Raw genomic sequence first — 20,383 nt, 5'->3', positions numbered from 1 at the left:
AAAATGACTTGTTATTTATGAAAGTATTTATATCTTTTGTTCAGAGGGATGTCGTAGTGACTACCAGTGTCCCCTTGATAAAGCTTGTGTTAGAAGAAGGTGTGAGGATGTCTGTATTCAACCAGGAGTGTGTGGTATCAATGCCCAGTGCATTGCTGAATCTCATAGGCCTGTATGTAATTGTCTTCCTGGTTTCGTAGGAAATTCTAGAGTTGAATGTAGACCTGGTAGGTGTCTCTGAATATTATTTCCTTATTTGTAATATTTTCATAATAATTCTCATTTTAATGACATGAATTTTATTTTATCTTCAAATCAGTAATTTGTATATTTGCATAATTTGCAATGTGCATATATTAAAAGTTTATTTAATCTGTACAATTAATCATTTGGGTAATAAAAAAAATATAGTTCCATTCTACTTTAGTTCCATTCTCATAAATACTTTCATTTTCAGATGAACAGCCTGAGTGCCTCCACGATAAAGATTGTTCTGTGCAACACATCTGTGAATATCAGAAATGTATCTGTAAGTACTTTATAAATTATTTCTAAATCCAAAGAGAAATTATTTTAATTAGTGAAATTTTGATTTTTTTCTCCAGATAATAAAATTTTTCAGAAAGAAATTAAGATTATAGTTTCTTAAAGGTAAAAGTAAGAAGAGTACCATTCTGCATTTAGATTAGTATCTAATATTGACTAAAGATGAAAGAATGGCAAAAAATAATGAGTTGGGAACTGTTTAAGACTAAAAGTATAGAAAAGCATAAGTCTATGGCTATGATAAATGCTAAGTTTTGAGATATAAAATGTATTTACAATAAGGCGTTCTATTTTGGGTTCTATTTATTATTTACAATAATAAATAATAAATAGAACCCAAATATTTTGATAGGTATACTTGTATTTATCTCAGTATGGTCTGTATTTATTAAAGGGAGAGATAATTTTTACAGAGACAGGATATACTTAAATAGAAGTGATGCAAGAATATTTATTGATCCTTTCTTAGAAAACTGCTAACTTGGAGGGATACACAGAATAATACTTTAATAGCAGCCACAAACAGTGACAAAATTTATTATTGCAGTGGCATACTGTGATTTCCCGTAGGTATTTTTCTTTCTCCACTGCCTTGCATGTGTGTCATTTCTTTATATCATTAAATTGATCTAAATAATAAATAATGATACAAAAACTCAAATATTTTAATTGCTATGGCTTCATTTTTCTCAACATATTCTCTACTTATTAAAAGTAGAGATCATTTTTATAAGGATGGGATACCTTTAAATAGAAGGGTTGCAAAAATATTTTCTAATGCTATTGATTCATTCTTAACTCACTAATGAATAATAGAAATTAAATATTTTGTTAGGTATTTGCTGATTTTCTCAGCAGTCTGTACTTCTTAAAAGGAGAGATAATTTTTACAGGAATGGGATACACTTAAATAGAAGGATTACAAGAATATTTGAAAGGAATATAATTTGCAGAGCAGTCTTTTCAAGGGGTTCTGTCCAATAATACACAGGAATTTTTTTTAGCAGAGTCTATGTCTCAGGATAATCATCTCTATGTGGTGATTATCCTGATGTATAAGGCAGCAGTTAGTCTGCACTTTTAGAATGGCATACAGGTTTGGAAGTCTCATTTTAGAAAGGATGTAGATCTGATGGAATGGGTGCAGAGAAGAGCAACAAGATTAGTCAGGGCACAAAATGGTACTCTAACTAGGAACACCCTTTTGTGCTCTCTCAAGAGTACCCTTAAGTGTTTATGGCTTTAAATGTCTTGAATTAACTAAATGCAGAAATAACTAAATACTCCTTTTCCAACAACTCACATGGGAGGGATATAAATTTAAATTTAAAAAAAGGATGGTTGCAGGATAAAATGTGTAGAAATTTGCTTTCGACCAGAGAGCAACTGATTGTTGGAACAAACTTTCATCAAGTGTTGTGGAAGTGGGTAGTTCAAATAAATTTAAGGAAGGATTACACAAATTATTAGAGGAGATGGACAAATGATGTGGGTAGTTTGTTTTTAGCTGATGCTGTATAAACTTGCTTCCTTCCTTGTATCATTTGTCACTATTAAATACTAAAACTAACTTTCTAAATGCAACAGTTGTGATTATCTTTATTTATTTCACACATATGTGTTTTAGACATCTGGCTTTTCATATATTTCCTAAATGATGCAAACAGGTCGCTTTTTTAATAAGAAGGCAGTTATTTATAAATACTCATATTTGTAAAGAGTATAGCAACTAATACTATTTTAGTATTTAAGTGAAAAAATTATTTTTTTGTTTGAAATATTACAAATGTAAATCTCTTCTATTTACAGTTGGATGCCGCAGCGATCAGAACTGTGGCCTTGCTGAAGCTTGTATCAACCGTCTTTGTCAAAACCCATGTGGTGTCTTTGGTGCCTGTGGTAGAAATGCTATTTGCAAGCCCATCAATCACAAACCTGAGTGTTCATGTCCTGCAGGTTACAGAGGAAATCCAAATATTCTTTGTGAAGAAGGTAAAAATTATTGGTTAAATAGATATTTGTACATACATAACAGTTACTTTCTGTTACTATAAGTTGCCAGTGTAATCAGGTTATTAAAACAAATTTCAAACTCACAGGCTCAGCACTGATAAATTAAACCCCAGTCACTCAAAGCACATACCTTATGGTAGTATAATGATAGTCAGATAGTTTTACTAGTTTGAATGTTAAAAAGTTATTATTCTGTTTTGACAAGTCATTTTTCTAAATATTTAAATAACTTAAACCCACATTGTAGTTACCATTTTTATCTTGATCTGGTGAAAATACAATCTCCAATCACAATAGCTTTGGAACTATCATATGTTAACAAAAATATATTAATATATATATATATATATATATATATATATATATATATATATTAATATATTTTTAATATATATATACACACACACACACACACACACACACACACACACACACACACACATATATATGTACTTATTGTCTTCACCACGTCTATCCATCTGTCTGTACATAACAGGACTCAAAGTGGGTAGATTTTTGGGAAATTTTATACTTAATATTTATGAAGTCATTCTAAATTTCATTAAAATTGGACAAATACAAATCCAGAAATTATTATTTTTTTCCTGTACAAATTGTATAGGAAAAAGAAATTCATAGATTAAATGTAGTTTTAATGCAGTATTGTTACTTAAGACTTGTGAATGTGGTGTCACTTGTGAAGAGATAATAAATAAATTAAATTTTCTATACTCTGGGACAACCACACGGTCTAAGGAGTTCACAATATCAAAAGAATATAAGAAATAGCACTACATTTAGCAGCCACAAGCTTGAACCCCAGTCACTCAAAGAACGTGTACTTATGTATCCTCATGCCTGACCACTTGGCTATGGCTGCATGGTATTCAAAAAAATTACATCTCTTGCAAAATTCACTAAATTTCTGTGAAATCTGGCAATATATCATATATATTTTTTAATAGCATTACTCTCCAGGCCCTCTAGGTTGGGGATTGAGCATAGACCAACAACCCTATCTCATAAAAAATGTATCCATTACAAAACTAAAATAGCTGAGTAAACAGGCTGCCTCTCCACTGCTAAGGTTCTGGCAATGGAAAAAAGGACTATGATTTGGGTCATGGAATGTAAAATGTGTTTTTAGAACTGGTGCAAAAACCTAGTCAATGAGCTATTTAAGTACAAAATAGATATTATAGCCATCCAAGAAACAAGATGGATGGAGAAAAACTGCATGAAAACTCAGCACTTCACAGTTTTCTATAGAGGAACAGATAAACATGAATTTGGAACAGGCTTAGTAGTTAACAACAAACTATTAGAAAATATCTTAAAGGTGGAATTGATTTCAGAAGACTATGCAATATAAAAATTAAAGAGAACTGGTGCAACATGTTTTTTTATCAATATACAAGCTCAAAAAATGAGAAAATGAAAGATAAATTCTACCAAGATCTTGAAGAACTATATGATAAATTGCCAAAATGTGGTTGCAAAATCATCCTGGGTGGCTGCAACACAAAAATTTGAAGAGAAGTCATATGGCAGCCAACCATTGGGAAAGAGTCTTCACAAAATATCTAATGACAATGGCACAAGACTTATATCATTTGCAACATCCACATAAACAAATACATAAACAATCGTGGATATTAGATCATATAGAGGTGCTGACAATGATCCAGACCACTGTTTAGTTATTGGTAAGCTAAATGAAAGACTTTTAAAACAGGCCACACAAAAAGAACTGCTCCACTAAAAATCAACACCAACAGTCTATAATATAATGAAAATAAGCTTAACTTTCAAAGAAATCTAGAAAATAAAATTACTTGTAAAGCAGAGAAACATGAATTTAACGATAATAGCACTGGAAAATACATAAAAGATGCTATCCTGGAATTGGCAAAAGACTTTCTGGAATTAGAACTTAAATAGGGTATGGAATGGAATGGAACATGCACAAAAGGTGGAGGAAAGAAGAGATCCAAACGATTAAAATGGCAAAGGTATCCTAATCACAAGAAGTGTGAACAGTACAATGTTGCAAAGAAACCAAGGTACTCCTTAGAAAAAAGAAAAGACAATTCTGGGAAGACCAAATAGTAAACATGGAAAACAACCACAAAGACAAAAATATAAGGGAATAAACCAATGGAAAAATGGCTACCAACCAACATACTTCCTTGTCCAAGACAAGAACCAAAGCCTCCTAACATCCAAAGATGAGATTCCTAAAAGATGAAAGGAATATTTCAGCAAATTTCTGAATGTAAAAATGGAAAAGAAGATGGATAAAGAGAGGAAATTTACACTGCAGAGCCAGAAATAGAGGAACCCACACTAGAAGTAAAATTCAGTATCCTTAAACTGAAAAATTACAAAATGCTTGGAAGCGATAATACACCTCCTGAACTTATCAAGGTAGGAGGTGCATAAAACTATTCACAACCTAGTAGTACAAATCTGGAGGAAAGAATTATCTGATCAGTGGAAAGAAAGCATAATATGTCTTATTCACAAGAAAGAACCTAGAGTAGACTGTAATAACTATAGAAGGATTTCTCTTTTAGACACTACATACAAAATTCTGTCAAATATCATACTACAGAGGCTAACTTACTACACAAAAGAAACAATACGGGACTACCAATGTGGCTTTAAGAAAAACCGTTCCACAATTAATCATATCTTTACAGTCAGACAACTCATGGAGAAAAAATATGAATAAGACTAGGACATACACATGCTCTGTATTGACTTCAGTAAGGCATGTGATAGTATAAGAAAAGATGAACTCTAGAATACAATGTTAAATTTTGGAATCCCCAAGAAATTAGTCACCATAACAAAAATATGCATGAGAGAATTGATAAACAAAGTTAAAATACAAAATGAATTATCAGACCCCTTTAAAATCATAACAGGATTAAAACAGGGTGATTCACTTTTACCCCTTCTCTTTAATTTGACTCTGGAAAAAGTGATAAGAAAAGTGTAAAAGTCAGGGAAAGGAGTACACCTGAATGGCCTCCACCAGGGCTTTGCATATGTAGATGACATATACCTGGTCAGTGATGATATACAGAACATCATCTCTAATTCAATAGCACTGGAAAAAGAAGCTAATCTCATTGGCCTGAAAATAAATTTATGATCGATTGTATCATAAATAAATTATTATATTTCCAAAACAATTAGTTTTGGAAGTACAGTCATTTGAAAATAGAATTCTAAGAACAATTTTCAGATCAAAATAAGATGAAATCACTAGAGAATGGAGAAGGCTACATAACAATAAACTAAAGGATAAATATAGAAGTGAAAGTATAATTCAAACCATAAAGGAAAGAAAATTAAGATGGGCTGGACATGCTATCCATATCGATGGCAGAAGACACATCCATCAAATAATCACAGGATCCTAACTGGGAAAAGGAAAGCTGGCAGACCACCCCTGAAATGGGAGAATGGTATAAAGAAAGATATTAGTGTAGTTTTTGGAGGAGAGCCGAACTGGAGAGAGCTTGAACATAATAGAGAATTCTGGAATTCAGCTGTCAAGGTGGTCAAGGATCCTTGTGCCAAGCACCATGGAGTAAGTAAGTAATAGCATTACCCTGTTGAATCATCCATCTCTAGCAAGCTCTCTTAGATGAAGTCATGTGCCATACATGATTGCATCACCTTAGCAGCAGTATACATGCAGTGCATATGCTACAAGTAACACCACATAGAAAAAGTGTTGCTGCTGCATTAAATGCAGTGGGACATTCTATGCATGAAATAGGCTAAAAGACTCACTATAATCAGTTAACAGTGGCACATTTATTATGAAATTATCAGAAACTGGCAGTCTAAACAGAAAAAAAGGAAGTGGACATCCATGAATATCTTCTGTAGTAAAGAACAGATTCCTGGTCCATCTGTGTGTCAGAAACAAAAGATCCTCATCAGCAGATCTCAAAACAGCATGGAAAGATGATACAAGTGTAAAAGCAAGTACTGTTACAGTACTTAGATGCCTTCTCTCATCATAATTAGTAGCACATCATCCAAGAAAAAAAGCCACTTTTGATGAAAAAAATGAAAGCTCAGCATTTAAAAGTAGGCAAAAGAGAATGCTAGTTGGTCTGAGGATCAGTGGAAATCTACTATTTTCTCTGTTCAATCAAAATTCAACCTGCATAGTTTGGAGAGCCAGCAGACTATTAGATGAAGAGAAGAATTTCATCCTGACTGTATCATCTCTACAGTGAAAGATTCTGCATCTCAAATGATATGGGGCTGTATTTCACATAGAGAAGTTGGCACGTTGAATTTGTGAAGAGTACAGTGAATGCTGAGGTGTACAAGGACATTTATTTATATATATATATATATATAATATCAAGGACATTCTTGAGACCAAATTACTTCCCACAATTAGAGGTTGCTATGGGAATATTGCCAACTGCATTTTTCAGGACATACTCTGCTCCATGTCATTGAGCCAAAACTATAAGTATCACTTCATAAAAGTAGAAAAGGTTTTAAATTTATGAAATGTCACACTCTTGCTTAAATAAGTGTAATTTTTATTTCACTGTCTGTACTGTCCACAGGTGCAAAAATGGTTGAAGGATAAATCAATTTGCACAATAACATAGCCTGGAACTGTCCAGACATCAATCCAGTTTGAAAATTGTTGGAACAAAATGGATGTTTCAGTAATACAAAATAAACTAAAAACACTTAGATCAGGAGACATTAATCCATGTTTGGTACCACGAGATTGCCCAGCAATACATTCAGAACCTTATCCAGTCAATGCCACAGTGATGTGCAGTAATCATCAAAGCAAGGGGTGGGCCAACAAAATATTAGTATGCATTTTGTTGTTTTTTGGTTATATAGCTGCCTGTCATCCTAGTATGAGCAAAGTAATGAGAAAAAAATCACTGCTTTCATAGAATTTTTTGTTATTTATGAACCATAAGTACATGCTGTTATTTTGGAGAAAAGTATTTATTTCATTATATATTTATCCATAAGGCACAAAAGTAAATTTTTCTGAAATTAAGTTTCATATGTGTATTGTTATTACTTATTTATGTTCTTTCAGCTATTTCTAAAAGATTAGCTGCCAGTATAAGAGCAAACAACCTAAAAAATGAGGTGATGCAGCTTTTTTTTTTTTTTTTTGAGCACCATTGTATATATATATATATATATATATATATATATATATATAGAGAGAGAGCACTCTTTTCTCCCATCATTTAAAAAAAAAAAAAAAAAAAGTTACATGAGAGTAGCATAATTAATATTATACAGTTGTAATTACATGAATTGCTAAGTTTGTTAAGTGTTCTATAAAGTTATAATCTTAGTAATTAATTGATAAGGAGATAACTGTATTTATTTTTCGCTTCTATTAATTACATAAAAAGAACAAAAGTTCAATTAATTTAAGAAAAAAAATCAAATGTGCCTGAAATGTAACACACTGCTTACATTAACTAACTTGTTAGAATTATAGTGGTTGTATGTATTAGTGCCCTCGCTTTCAATTTCCAGTACCAGTTTCAAACTCTGAATATTCATTATTATTCTTTCTTAATTATATGAATATACACATTTTAAAAATAATTTTAATAAACAGTGAAAAATGAAAATGCACACAAAATGTGTGATTCTGAATTTTCTATAATGAATGCCAACCTATAAAGCTGGTGTTCTTTATAAGCTGAAATTTTAAGGAAAGTTTTAATGATGTTTTGGAGTAAAGAGTTTCACTTTTAGTGTTGATTCACTTTCTAATTCTGCAGCACTGAGTGCAAATTTCATAATGAGAATAGTAGTACAGTACAGTATAGTGGTGTTGAGTATAATTCAGATTACACAATAAAAATACAACACATACCTAAAAATTTTACAAATAATATTACTTAGAAAAAGCATATTATTTTTTACTTTATGACTGACTATATTAATTTTTAGTATTATTGTAATTAAATTATTTACATTCAAAAAGTGAAACAACACTTGACCTGCATTTCAAGTAACCTACAGGTACCCGACCCAGTTTAGATAAAGCACCAAGATTTCTTATAACCTAGAGGCATAACATAGCCATTTTGAGCACACTCCAGTTATTCACACCAGGAATATCAGCATATGCTGAAAAACGTTTACAATACAGTAAACTGTAAGTATGTTGTACTACAAAAATAGTTTTTACAGTTTTTACCTTTACAGAAGAGTAGTAGAACAAAAAAAAAAAGTAACAAATAACAGCTTCTACTGAAAAGTAAAGCAGAAAAAATTTTGAAGCAAATAATACTGAATAAGTTTATATTCCTTATATGTGTCCACATTATTCAAGTTTTATTCTCCTTATTTTAGTAATTGAAAGTTCTGTATGTAAATTATTATGTACAAAAAAATAGTAAATATTATAGTTGTACATTTTTCATGTTGCATTGCACTTCACTGATAATTTAGAAAAAAAATATTTAGAAAGCTCCAACAAAAGAAAACCTATACTTGCTAAGGCTGTGCTGTCTCCTTTACTAGCCATTGCATTCAAAGAGTTTTTGGTGCATTTCAAAATATTCTTTCTAAATTATTAGTGTAATACATGGTAAAAAATTTACAATTGTGTTTGTGTGTTTTTTACCATTTGCCTCATATTTTATATAAAAATTATAGTAAATACACATTTAATAAATTATAGTAAATACCAGTCATTTAATTGATTTTCTGTTATTTTAATTCATAGAAAGTTTTATAAAATAACTGTCAGTGCTAAAAATAGCATAACATAAAGAGAAAATATAAATAAATAAATAAATTTTCTGTTTATACTCCGGGACGACCAAACAGTCAGAGGAGTTAACAAGATAGACAGAATACAAGAAACAGCACCATATTCAGCAGTAACAGGCTTGAACCCCGGTCACTCAAGGCACGTGTACTTATGCAGCCGCGCGCCTGACCACTAGGCTACGGCGGCCCTAATTCAGATTATGCATGAAATTATGTATATATTAGGTGTTACCACAATTTATGATTAAAATGTATTTCTTTTAAGTACTGATATTTTTCTACTTACTTTTCTATTCTTATTCTGCAAATAATTTATTTTTGTTTTTCTTTATAGATTCAGTTCCCCCAGAATGTCAAAGAGATCCAGACTGCTCAGTCGGATTTATATGTGAGAACAATAGATGCATTGGTAAGATAATTCATAATTGATTTATTTATTAATTTAAGGTTTAAAGTATAGTTAATTTAGTGACCAGAATGTCAGACATCCAAATTAAATATATTTATCAAAGAAATATTTTTAAACCTAAATCAGAGATTAATTTTTTTAGCTGGTTGCCGTCATGACAATAACTGTCCCCGTAACCTTGCTTGTGTGAATCATCAGTGCCAGAATCCATGCTTACTGCCAAATAGTTGTGGAAAGAATGCTGATTGCCAGCCATTGAATCACAGACCAGTGTGCACCTGTCCACTCAATTTCCGTGGAGACCCATATATAGTCTGTGAATTTGGTTAGTAAAAATTTATATAATAATAATAAATGATGTACTTCATATAATATTAATCAATTTTTTATATTGATTTTAATAAAATAGTAGTTGTAAATGGCAACTGTAAATCTGTATATAAGATCATGTAAAGTTATATGTGTACAACATATTTCTTGTAGCCATCCCCGAGCCCATAGCTCTCCAGTGGTGTCAACACTTTACATTTAATAAATGGAACTTAATAATAATGATGATAATGATAAGGATGATGATGTCGAAGAGAAGTAATAATTATACTGCATAAAGTTCGAAACTGTCTCCCAAGGAAGACAGTGGAGCAAGTGGTGCTGTCCTCCATATAGCTACCACAAGGGAAGGGCAAGACCATCCAGCCCAACCAACTGGAAGTGCTTCCTGTGCAACTGCGATAGTGACCACCCAGGATGGAAGAAAACAGCAATGCATGAAATGGAGCATCAAAATGGATATGTTCATCATGCAAACATACTATGAAATAACCAAGCTAGATGCTGATATCATAATGTACAGGTCAAGACTACATACCAAGTGGTTGGAATGAATCCCAGATATACAGGTCACCGAACGGCAAATAGCAGACCAGAGAAGGACCATCATCATGAAGAACCTGATAGCTTCTGCAACCTTGGAAAAAATCAAGCAGGACGAGAGCAGCCAACTACAAAAAAAAAAAACAAAGAATATGGACATGAATCAGAGGAGGAAGAGCAAGAAGAAATACAACCCAGAGCAGCTGAAGTGAAAAGAGGCAAGGTCATGATATCCAAAATAGAATATGAGTGGAAGGAGGCCCTAACAGAATTCAAGAGAATGCATCCCACAAAGACCCGCGTGATACTGAAGCAGAGACCCAATAGGATCCTGTGGAGTCACAGACCATCTCAATTGGGAAATATTACCACATTACCTTGACAACGACTGCGCAACACTGGAGGCCATCCACACAGCTATACTGTGCTGTCATAGCAGCCACTAGGATTAATGGAAGAGAAATGAGAGACCAGCAGCAGAAGCAACAAAAAACCAAGGAACTGCCAGCTTAGGAAAGAAGACTTCAGCAGAAGATTTACCCAGTACCAACAGGGTAACAGGAATGAGAAACTGACTGGAAAAATGAAGAACATCTTCAAGAGAGACAACATCCACAGCAAACATGAGACCAAAAATCAGAGAATAGGAGAATACTTAGACGCACTGAAGCAGAACTTCCTCGCACTCAGCAAAAGACTGTGCCAATACAAAGAGAGCTCTCAGAGGAAAATAAACACTCGAATCATTGATGAAAACCAAAGAGCCTTCTACAGGAATATCGGATAAGATGGAAAGATGGAAACAGACTGCTGAGCAGAAGACAATCAAGGAGTTCTGGGGAAACATATGGAGCAGTGAAGTAAAACATAGCAGCCAAACTCCGTGGGTAGAACTAGAACAGAGAAAGCCAAGGACGTACAAGAGATGAGAGAATAAGAGATTTGGGAGGAAGAAGTACAACAGTCAATCAGGAAGTCCCACAACTGGTGAAACCCAGGAATAGATAACGTCCACAACAACTGGTACAAGAAACTGCACACTTGCACACACAAGCACCTAGCAGAGCTGTTCACCCAAATGATAAGTCACCCAGAGACAATCCCAGAGTTTCTTACTCAACAAATCATATATCTGAAGGCTAAAGACCAAAATACAAGAAACCTGGAAAAATACAGGCCAATCACCTGTCTCCCAGTGGTGTACAAGATCTTGATCAATTGTGTAACCAAGAAGATATCAGACCACTTGAAGAACCAGAACATCATGGCCAAATAGCAGAAAGGATGCAAGGAGAAATTAACCATTGATGCCACAGTTATAGAGCAAGCCTACAAGAAGTGCTGCAACCTATATATGGCCTACGTCATTTACCACAAGGCCTTCCATGCTGGACGCCTCCGTAGCCAGGTGGGAAGGAGCAGCAGTGCGTAGCACACGCTTCTTGATTAGACTGGGGTTCGAGCCCGTCACCACCAAATACGGAGGACGCGGAAAGGTCAGGGAATGACCACCGCATATCCCGGAGCAATATGGCCTTAGTTGCTAATGCTCCTAAAAAAACCAAAAATAGCTTTCCATGCTTTATAGCTAGCTAATAGTGATGCTGAAGATCTATAAAGTCAATCAGACTGACAAACTTCCTAGAAGCAACCGTAGTGAAATGGGGTACCACCATCAAGGTCGAGAACATCACAACCAGACCGATCCCTATCAGGAGTGGAATCTTTTGGGAGATGCCCTGAGCCCATTGTGGTTCTGTCTAGTACTCAACCTGCTATCCACCATGCTCAACAACAGCAAGTATGGATATACCCTCTCCCACCTGATGTACATGGGTGACATCAAGCTCTACTAGGCAACTGAGAATTAACTCCAGCAACTTCTCCAGATCACCAAAAAATTCAGCAATGATATCAGGATGGAATTTGGTCTAGACCGGTGTTTCCCAACGTGGGTCCCACGCCCCACATGGGGGAAATTTGATTGTTCAGGGGGGCAATTCAAAAATTGCTCGTCTAGAGTTTAAAACAACCGCCTACTATGATTTAACTTGTACAAAAGAAGAATTGTTGGTATCTCAATTTGAAATAAGCATTTGTTAAATGTTGTACTTTCTATAGAGCCGCACTTGAAAGTTTGGAGTAATATCAACTACAGTTTGCTTGGAGAGTATTGCTTACTATGCCTAGTGAAGGAATAGTACGTACTGTATTGGACGATTGCTTATGGCATGCGCAATGCGCAAGCAAAGTGGTTGTCTACTGTAGCCTACCGCAAACTCAGCATGTTATATGAAATAGGTTATTCCTTTCATACAAACGCTCGTTTGGGCGTCGTGACTGTACATTTGGATAGGTTTGGCGATCTCAGATTAAAATAAAAATTACTTTGTCCGCGCACAGAATTATTATTAATGAAGAACCGTGATACACAAGGTGTGTATTTGTCGTATATGTATTTCTGTGGTCTCAGTAAATAAGCAAATAAGTCCAAAAACTCGAATTTGCAGGAGAGGAAAAATAAACTTCACACTCTCATATAAACACGCATATATTCGAATATACAAATATTTATTACTCACGCTAAAACTACAATAACGAAGATATCTGCGTGTCACATAATAGTAAATAATAAATACTTTATTATAGTGCACTTATCTCATTTTTGACAAATTAGACTTATCTGCTTGTTCACAGAGACCACAGATTTAATAGCCCGAATTCAGTAATTTGTGTGATTTATTCATTCAAAAAGCGTACTAATAATTAATTTTGATATATTAAAATAAAATAAAATTAACTTTAATGTGTAGTTTATTTTTAGTTTTTGATTTATCTGATATTTATTTCTTTCAGTTGCGCAGTAAAATGAGTAGTGCAAGTAAAAAAAAAGTTTGTCAGTATTCAGAGGAATACTTAAAATTTGGTTTCATACCCGCTGTCCACGATCAAAGGTCACCTTTTTGTCTTTTATGCCAACAATGCTTGACCAACGAATCAATGAAGCGAGGTCGTCTTGAGGTGCATTTGAAGGCAAAACATAATGCTCATGTAAATTCAGATTTAAATTACTTTCAAAATTTAAAGAAGAATTTTGAAAAAAGAGCAACATTAAAGTCTCTGTTTATTGCTCATACTGCAACTGCCAATCGTACTCTTGAGGCTAGTTATGAAATTTCTTTACTCGTTGCTAAATCTGGGAAAAATCATACTATAGGAGAGAATTTAATCAAACCATCAATATCAGCATTTCTTAAAACAGTTCTGGAAAAGATGACAAAGACGTGAAAGCTATGCCACTCAATAACAATACTGTTAGCAGAAGAATAGATGAAATGAGTGAAGATATTGAAATACAACTTGTTGGAAAGCTGAAAACAAGAAAATTCTCAGTGCAAATGGATGAATCAACTTTGAGAGACAGTGAAGCCGTACTGATAACTTATGTGAGATATATTGATAAAGGTAATTTTGCTGAAGAAATGTTATTCTGTAAATCATTAGATAGCACCACTACCTCCAAAGATATATATAATAAGCTAAAAAATTACTTAGATGACAATAATATACCAATGAAAAATATAACATCTTGTGCTGCAGATGGTGCTCCTAATATGATGGGCAAGAAAAATGGCTGCTTAAAATTGATGAAAGATGAGAATCCAGAAATGCTTCTTGTGCATTGTGTTATTCATAGGGAAAACTTGGTAGCTAAAAATATTTCGCCTGTTCTTCATGAAGTACTAAAATCAGTTATAAAATGTGTCAATGCTATTAAAGCTAATGCCAAACGTGAACGTCTCTTCAAGCTTTTTTGTGAAGAACAAAATGGAGACCATGTGAGACTTTTACTTCACACTGAAGTAAGGTGGCTCTCGAAAGGGAACTGCTTGAAAAGATTCATGGAACTATTTGATACTATTAGTGACCTTTTAAGTGACAAACCTGAAATGAAGCATCTGTTAACGGTCGATGGTAAAGCATTTGTGAGTTATTTAGCCGATATCTTTGAAAAACTAAATATATTAAATAAACAACTTCAAGGAACAAATAAAACTCTCGTCGATGCAAAAGCGAAGATATTTGGTTTCATTACATTTATTGAATTATGTCAAAAATATATTTGTAACAAAAATTTTGAACAGTTTCGTTGGCTGCAAAAATGTGAAGTGACTGATACCGCTGTACTTGTTATTGTCGATCATCTGAAAATTCTGTCCGCTGATTTAAAAGAAAGGTTTTCTGATTTAAAACAAATTGATTTTCCAACCTGGATGATGCAACCAATGTTAGTGGATTTGTCTGATGTATCAATGTAGTACCAAGAAGAACTCTCAGAAATGCAAAATGATGAGTCAGTTAAAACTTTATTCAATATAAAAGGAGCGATGGCATGGCTTTGTGATGAAACAGAAATTAAATACCCAAATTCAACCAACTTTGCAAGAGAGCTATTGTTACCGTTTCCATCTTCATATTTAGCTGAATGTGGATTTAGTGCCATAAATGATTTGTTACTAAAGAAAAGAAATCGACTGGATATCACAAAACGGGGAGACTTGAGACTGAAGCTGACTAAATTGGAGCCCAATATAAAATCTCTCTGCGGCAAGCATCAAGCACAAGGGTCTCACTAAATTTAGTGCACTCATCTAGAAGTGACTTCACATGGAATGTTGAAATTATTAAACAATTAAATAATAATTACTAAAAATTAAAATATTATAGAAAAATCTTTCATATAAATTATTTTGTACTTGAATTTTAGTTGTCTATTATATGTTTTGAAAATTTACTTACTGTTTTTTCTTAATAATTTCCTAATGATTTCTTCCTAAAACCTAAGTCTTGTGTCCTGAACAAGTTGTAATTAGGCTTCATTTAGGGAATAATTCAATTTTTGAATATAAAAAATATGTATGTGTTACATAGGGGGGCATCAGAATTTTAGAAAGACTTAGGTGGGGCATGGTAAAAAAAAGGTTGGGAAACACTGGTCTAGACAAATGCAAGATCCACAGACTGCATCAGGAAAAATTACTTGGCTAAAACGTTTAGCTGCAGACTAAAATGGTAATGAGATTGAAGCCATGACAGGGGGTGAGACCTACCAAATACTGAATATTGGGGATGATGCAGGCTTAGCAGTTAGAGCACAAGGAGATTAGAGCTTGCTGACTGAAAAATACCATCAGAGACTTAGAAGCCTGCTCAAAGCAAAGCTGAGCAGAGGGAACACAGTTAAAGCCATAACCACCTATGCAGTCCCAGTGCTAACGTACTCCTTCAAGATTATATATTGGACTAACACTGAGCTGGAGGATATCATGAGAAAGAAAAGGACAATAATGACCAAGAGCTGCCAACACCACCCAAAGTCGGCCATGGAGAGACTGACAATAGCTCAGAAAGAAGGAGGAAGGGGCCTGATAGACCTCATCGAGTAACAGAAAGCAGTGATAGCTAACCTGAAGGATTACTTCCAGAAAAACAAAGCAGCACTCTACCAGGCCATAAAAAATATAGACAAGTGGCATACCCCACTCTACCAGGCCATAAGGAAGATAGACAAGTGGCGTACCCCACTCAAACTAAGTGAAGAGTACCTTTCTGCCCAGACGGAACAAACGAAGCTAGAAAGATGGGCAAAGAAGACACCACAATAACCTCCACGAAGATTACATAGATAAAATTGCTTCCGATGCATGGCTTACGAGTGGGATGCTCTTCCCCGAGACTGAAGGATTCATGCTCACCATCCAAGACCAGGTACATCCAACACCAGAAACTATAGAAAATACATTGCCAAGGAGTCGGAGTGTCAGATGACACATGTTGATGATGCCACCTGGCCTCAGAAACAATCCAACACATCACTGCCAGATGATCTCCATCTGGGTGACCACGACCAGGTAGTTAGGATAATACATCAGAAGTTAGCGAGGAAATACTAGCTGATCAAAGAAAGTGTACCATATTACAAGTATGAACCCCAGGCCGTACTAGAGACCCCAACCTACACGATGTACTAGGACTGCACCATAATAAGGACAAGACGATCCCGCACAACAGACAAGACATAACTCTTATTGACGAGAAAGAAAAAGGTACCTATCTAATTGATATAGCGGTGCCCAACACTAGAAAACTCGAAAACATGAGGAAAAGATTAGGGAGTACACAGACTTGAGACAGGAGATCAAAGAGATGTAACAGGTTCAACAAGTTATGACCATCCCGATCATAGTCAACCACCAGTATGGTGCCAAAGACTCTACATAACAGCCTAGCAGCAATAGGTCTCCCATGGAACACATACAAGGAACTCCAGAAAGTCTCAATCCTGAACACCTGTGGTATAGTCAGAGAGTTCCTCGACCAACAGTAACACCAGACATAACAACCACCCTGTGCACTTGGTACCAGTATCCATCACAGGGCAGAACCCTCATCAGGGAGAAATAATAATAAATAGCTTTATGCTTAGGTGGATTGCATGACTACTAATTAGAATTATTACTAGTTATAAAGTTAATAAAAATTTCAGAAGTAACTAAAGCTTTATATTGACATTACTAGTTTTATATTATCCAGACATATTCTAATAATATAGATAAATAATATCCATGGTATATTTACTTCAAGAATACAGATTACATTGACTTTTTTATTAATATTATTTAATATTACTTTTTAACATCTTTAATCTATATAACTTAATATTATTCTGTAATATATTACTTAATAATAATAATCTGTGGTATAATTTTAATATTACTAAAATCCACAAATATTTGTTGCTTAAAATACACTTAATTTCTTACAGCATATGGCAACTGCTATTAGTGAAAAATTCAGAGCTACAGAGCTCAATAACTTCCACGATTTTTTAATATATTTAAAATTAAGAGATTACCTCAATTTTTTTCGTGGAATGCTTCCAGTTAATTCTCTCTCATATGTGGTGAATAAAATAAGATGAAAAAAGTGAAAAAACAAATTAATGAATTCCCTCACTCATAGAGATATGACCAAATCCAATGTGCAACGGAATCGAAAGCCGAGAGCCCCAACCCGACCCCAAAACACATCAAACCACCGCAGCAAGACCATGAGTGCGAGAAGGCATTGTGTCATAATAATTAGTTAAAACTGGTTCCGATAATAAATATTTAAAATCCCTAATTAAAAACACTATTAAAATCACAATTAAAAAGATTAAAAACTATTTAAAATTAAACGGATTAAAAGTTACGCTTTGGATGAATACTCAAATTAAACAAAATGCACAGCTGTTTCCCTTCCTTAAGCAGACCACGCTTTTCAGTTGATCGCCGTGTTCACAGGATGGGAATATCATGAAGTGTTTGCATGTGTATTTGACTCTGAAATATATTTCAGGCAATTGCTATTGAATATGATAAACAGATTCTAGTAATTTTATTGAAAGCTAGATTTACATGCATATTTGCATGGATAATTATCAGCATATGCAATCCAGACATTTCCAACAGAAGGGAAGGAGAGTTGACACATAGCTAGCCAGTTTTAGGCCAGTATTTACTATTTATATTTAACAAGTCCTTCACATATATACAGTAAGTTCAAAAAGGAAACACAAACTATGGAAAAAACTGACATAACATTACTAATTTAGATTTCAGAAATTTTTGAAAGTGGTGGCAGTTGCATTCTTCATATAAGTATATATGATGAATCATGTTCCAAAACACTCATAATGTGTTTGTCAATATGGAGCCAATTGCATCTGAATTGTGAGCTTCCACTGAATTAGGATGATTTGAATATATAGTATACTTAAAAAAAGTTTACTATATATATATATATATATATGTGAAGTATACTATATATATATATGTGAAGTATACTATATATATATATGTGAGTTGGGGTATTATTGTTTACATTGTCGTCGTGGTAGTATCAATAAGGCCCAATGATGCAAGGAAGCAAACTTTCTCCACATCAGCCAAAAATAAACAAAACATAAATAGGAGGAGATGGAATGAACCTTACTCTTTTGGACTTCTGTATTTTATATAGAGATGTTTATACACCTATATTAGAGGACTACTACATGTATATTATTTATTTTTTTTTTTCAGTTATCGATCATGGAGAATGCGGACATGATTTGGAATGCCCTATTGACAAAATCTGTGAAAACAGGAAATGTATCAGTAAGTATCTATCTAATTTGTCTTTACATGCTTCGCATAACTGATTTATGTTTGACTACTTTTATGTGTTATATTAAATAAAAGTATGAATCCATTAAAATATATCTATTTAATTGCGTTTTAGGGGGTTGCAGAAATGATGCTAATTGTCGCTTTTCTGAAGCCTGCATCAACAGAATTTGTCAAAATCCATGCAGTATCTTTGGTGCTTGTGGACACAATGCCATATGTACTCCTATGAACCATGACAGAGAATGTACGTGTCAACCAGACTATACTGGTAATTCCCATGTTCTCTGTAACCGAAGTAAGTATAATTTTTTTTTTTATTTGAACTTCGATATATTAATCTTTAAAATATAGTTTGGGTAAATTATTTATTGTGATTTACAAAGTCTGTGAATAGTTTATTTCTTAAATGTTCATCAAAGATTTCTATTAACCACTTGAATAAGATTCAAACAGAACCAAATTTTCTGAATGACATCATCACAGAGAATGAAAGTTTATCCTTGTGACAATGTTATTCACAAATCACAGGATATTTCAGTATGATCCTGAGATGAAAAGGAAGAGCAAACAGCTGAAGACAGCAAGTTATCTAGGGCCATTGCTTTTTAGCAAGGATAAGAAAATCAGAATCCAAGACAATGCTCATCATCTTAAATAAAAAAAAAAAAGTTTTATGTAAATGTTACTCATGTTATTAATTATTAATTATTTTAATAATATGAATATTATTTTATTAAAAATTAAAATTAATTTAGTTATTGTTTATTTGGATTTTAGCAATGCATTTGACTCAGCCTCTCATGAGTGGTTACTGTACAAGTTGGAACATGTTGGAATCATGGGTAAGATTTCAAGATGGATAGTTGAGTAGCTGAGAGGCAAGAGGCAAAGATTTGTTAATGTTTACTGAAATTATTGTTTACTCTTTTGAGTGGGATAATGTAAGAAGTGGATTCACCAAGGATCAGTGCTGGAACTGCTGTTGTTTCTGATTTTCTTAAACGACATCAACAAAGGAATGCAGGTCATGATGACAAGATTGGGAGAATAGTCAATGATCAGTGCCAAGTAGCACTTCTTCAGGTGACTTAGATAGGCTTCAGGAATGGTCAAGAGATGGGGCAGCTGTGTTTTAATGCAGGAAAATGCAAGATCCTACACTTGGGGAAACAGCAACCCCAAAATAACCCATATGCTTGATGGGGTTGAGTTAAAAAAAAAAAAAAAACTAGCTGGAGAAAGGGATATGTGGGTTACAATATGAGTGTATATAAATGGATTAATTCCAAGGTTGGATTTGGTTAACTATGCTCTAAAATCCATCTTTGGTCATATACACTCAAAATATTCCTAAATCTTAATTATCGTTCTCTCACAAATTATATCAAACTTCTTGTATGATTTAATTCTTCCTGGTTAAAACTTCTTATCTGTTTTTCTTAATTTTTTAATTTGATTTGGCAGTCAATGAATTTTCCCATTTAGAAATGGCATATTTCAATTAGATCAAACTAGA

General features: G+C 33.7%; 1 protein-coding gene across 3 annotated transcripts in view; it reads left to right on the top strand.

The window, feature by feature from the left end:
* The window catches only part of LOC150088897 (uncharacterized), a 599,507-nt gene that overhangs the window by 495,493 nt on the left and 83,631 nt on the right, over positions 1-20,383 (top strand). For all 3 annotated transcript variants that reach the window (XM_090369705.1, XM_090369706.1, XM_090369707.1), the window contains 7 exons: positions 45-227; positions 458-529; positions 2,356-2,538; positions 9,707-9,781; positions 9,924-10,106; positions 18,781-18,855; positions 18,980-19,162. In XM_090369705.1, the coding sequence (XP_090225831.1) occupies positions 45-227; positions 458-529; positions 2,356-2,538; positions 9,707-9,781; positions 9,924-10,106; positions 18,781-18,855; positions 18,980-19,162 (954 nt within the window). The remainder of the gene's footprint in view (positions 1-44; positions 228-457; positions 530-2,355; positions 2,539-9,706; positions 9,782-9,923; positions 10,107-18,780; positions 18,856-18,979; positions 19,163-20,383) is intronic.

The sequence above is a fragment of the Mastigoproctus giganteus genome, chromosome 3 (genome assembly GCF_048544385.1).
Source record: "Mastigoproctus giganteus isolate SK-2022 chromosome 3, ASM4854438v1, whole genome shotgun sequence".
In the NCBI taxonomy this organism is placed as follows: Eukaryota; Metazoa; Arthropoda; class Arachnida; order Uropygi; family Thelyphonidae; genus Mastigoproctus; species Mastigoproctus giganteus.
The sequence above is the reverse complement of the archived record's forward strand: the minus strand, read 5'-3'. Positions and strand labels throughout refer to the sequence as shown.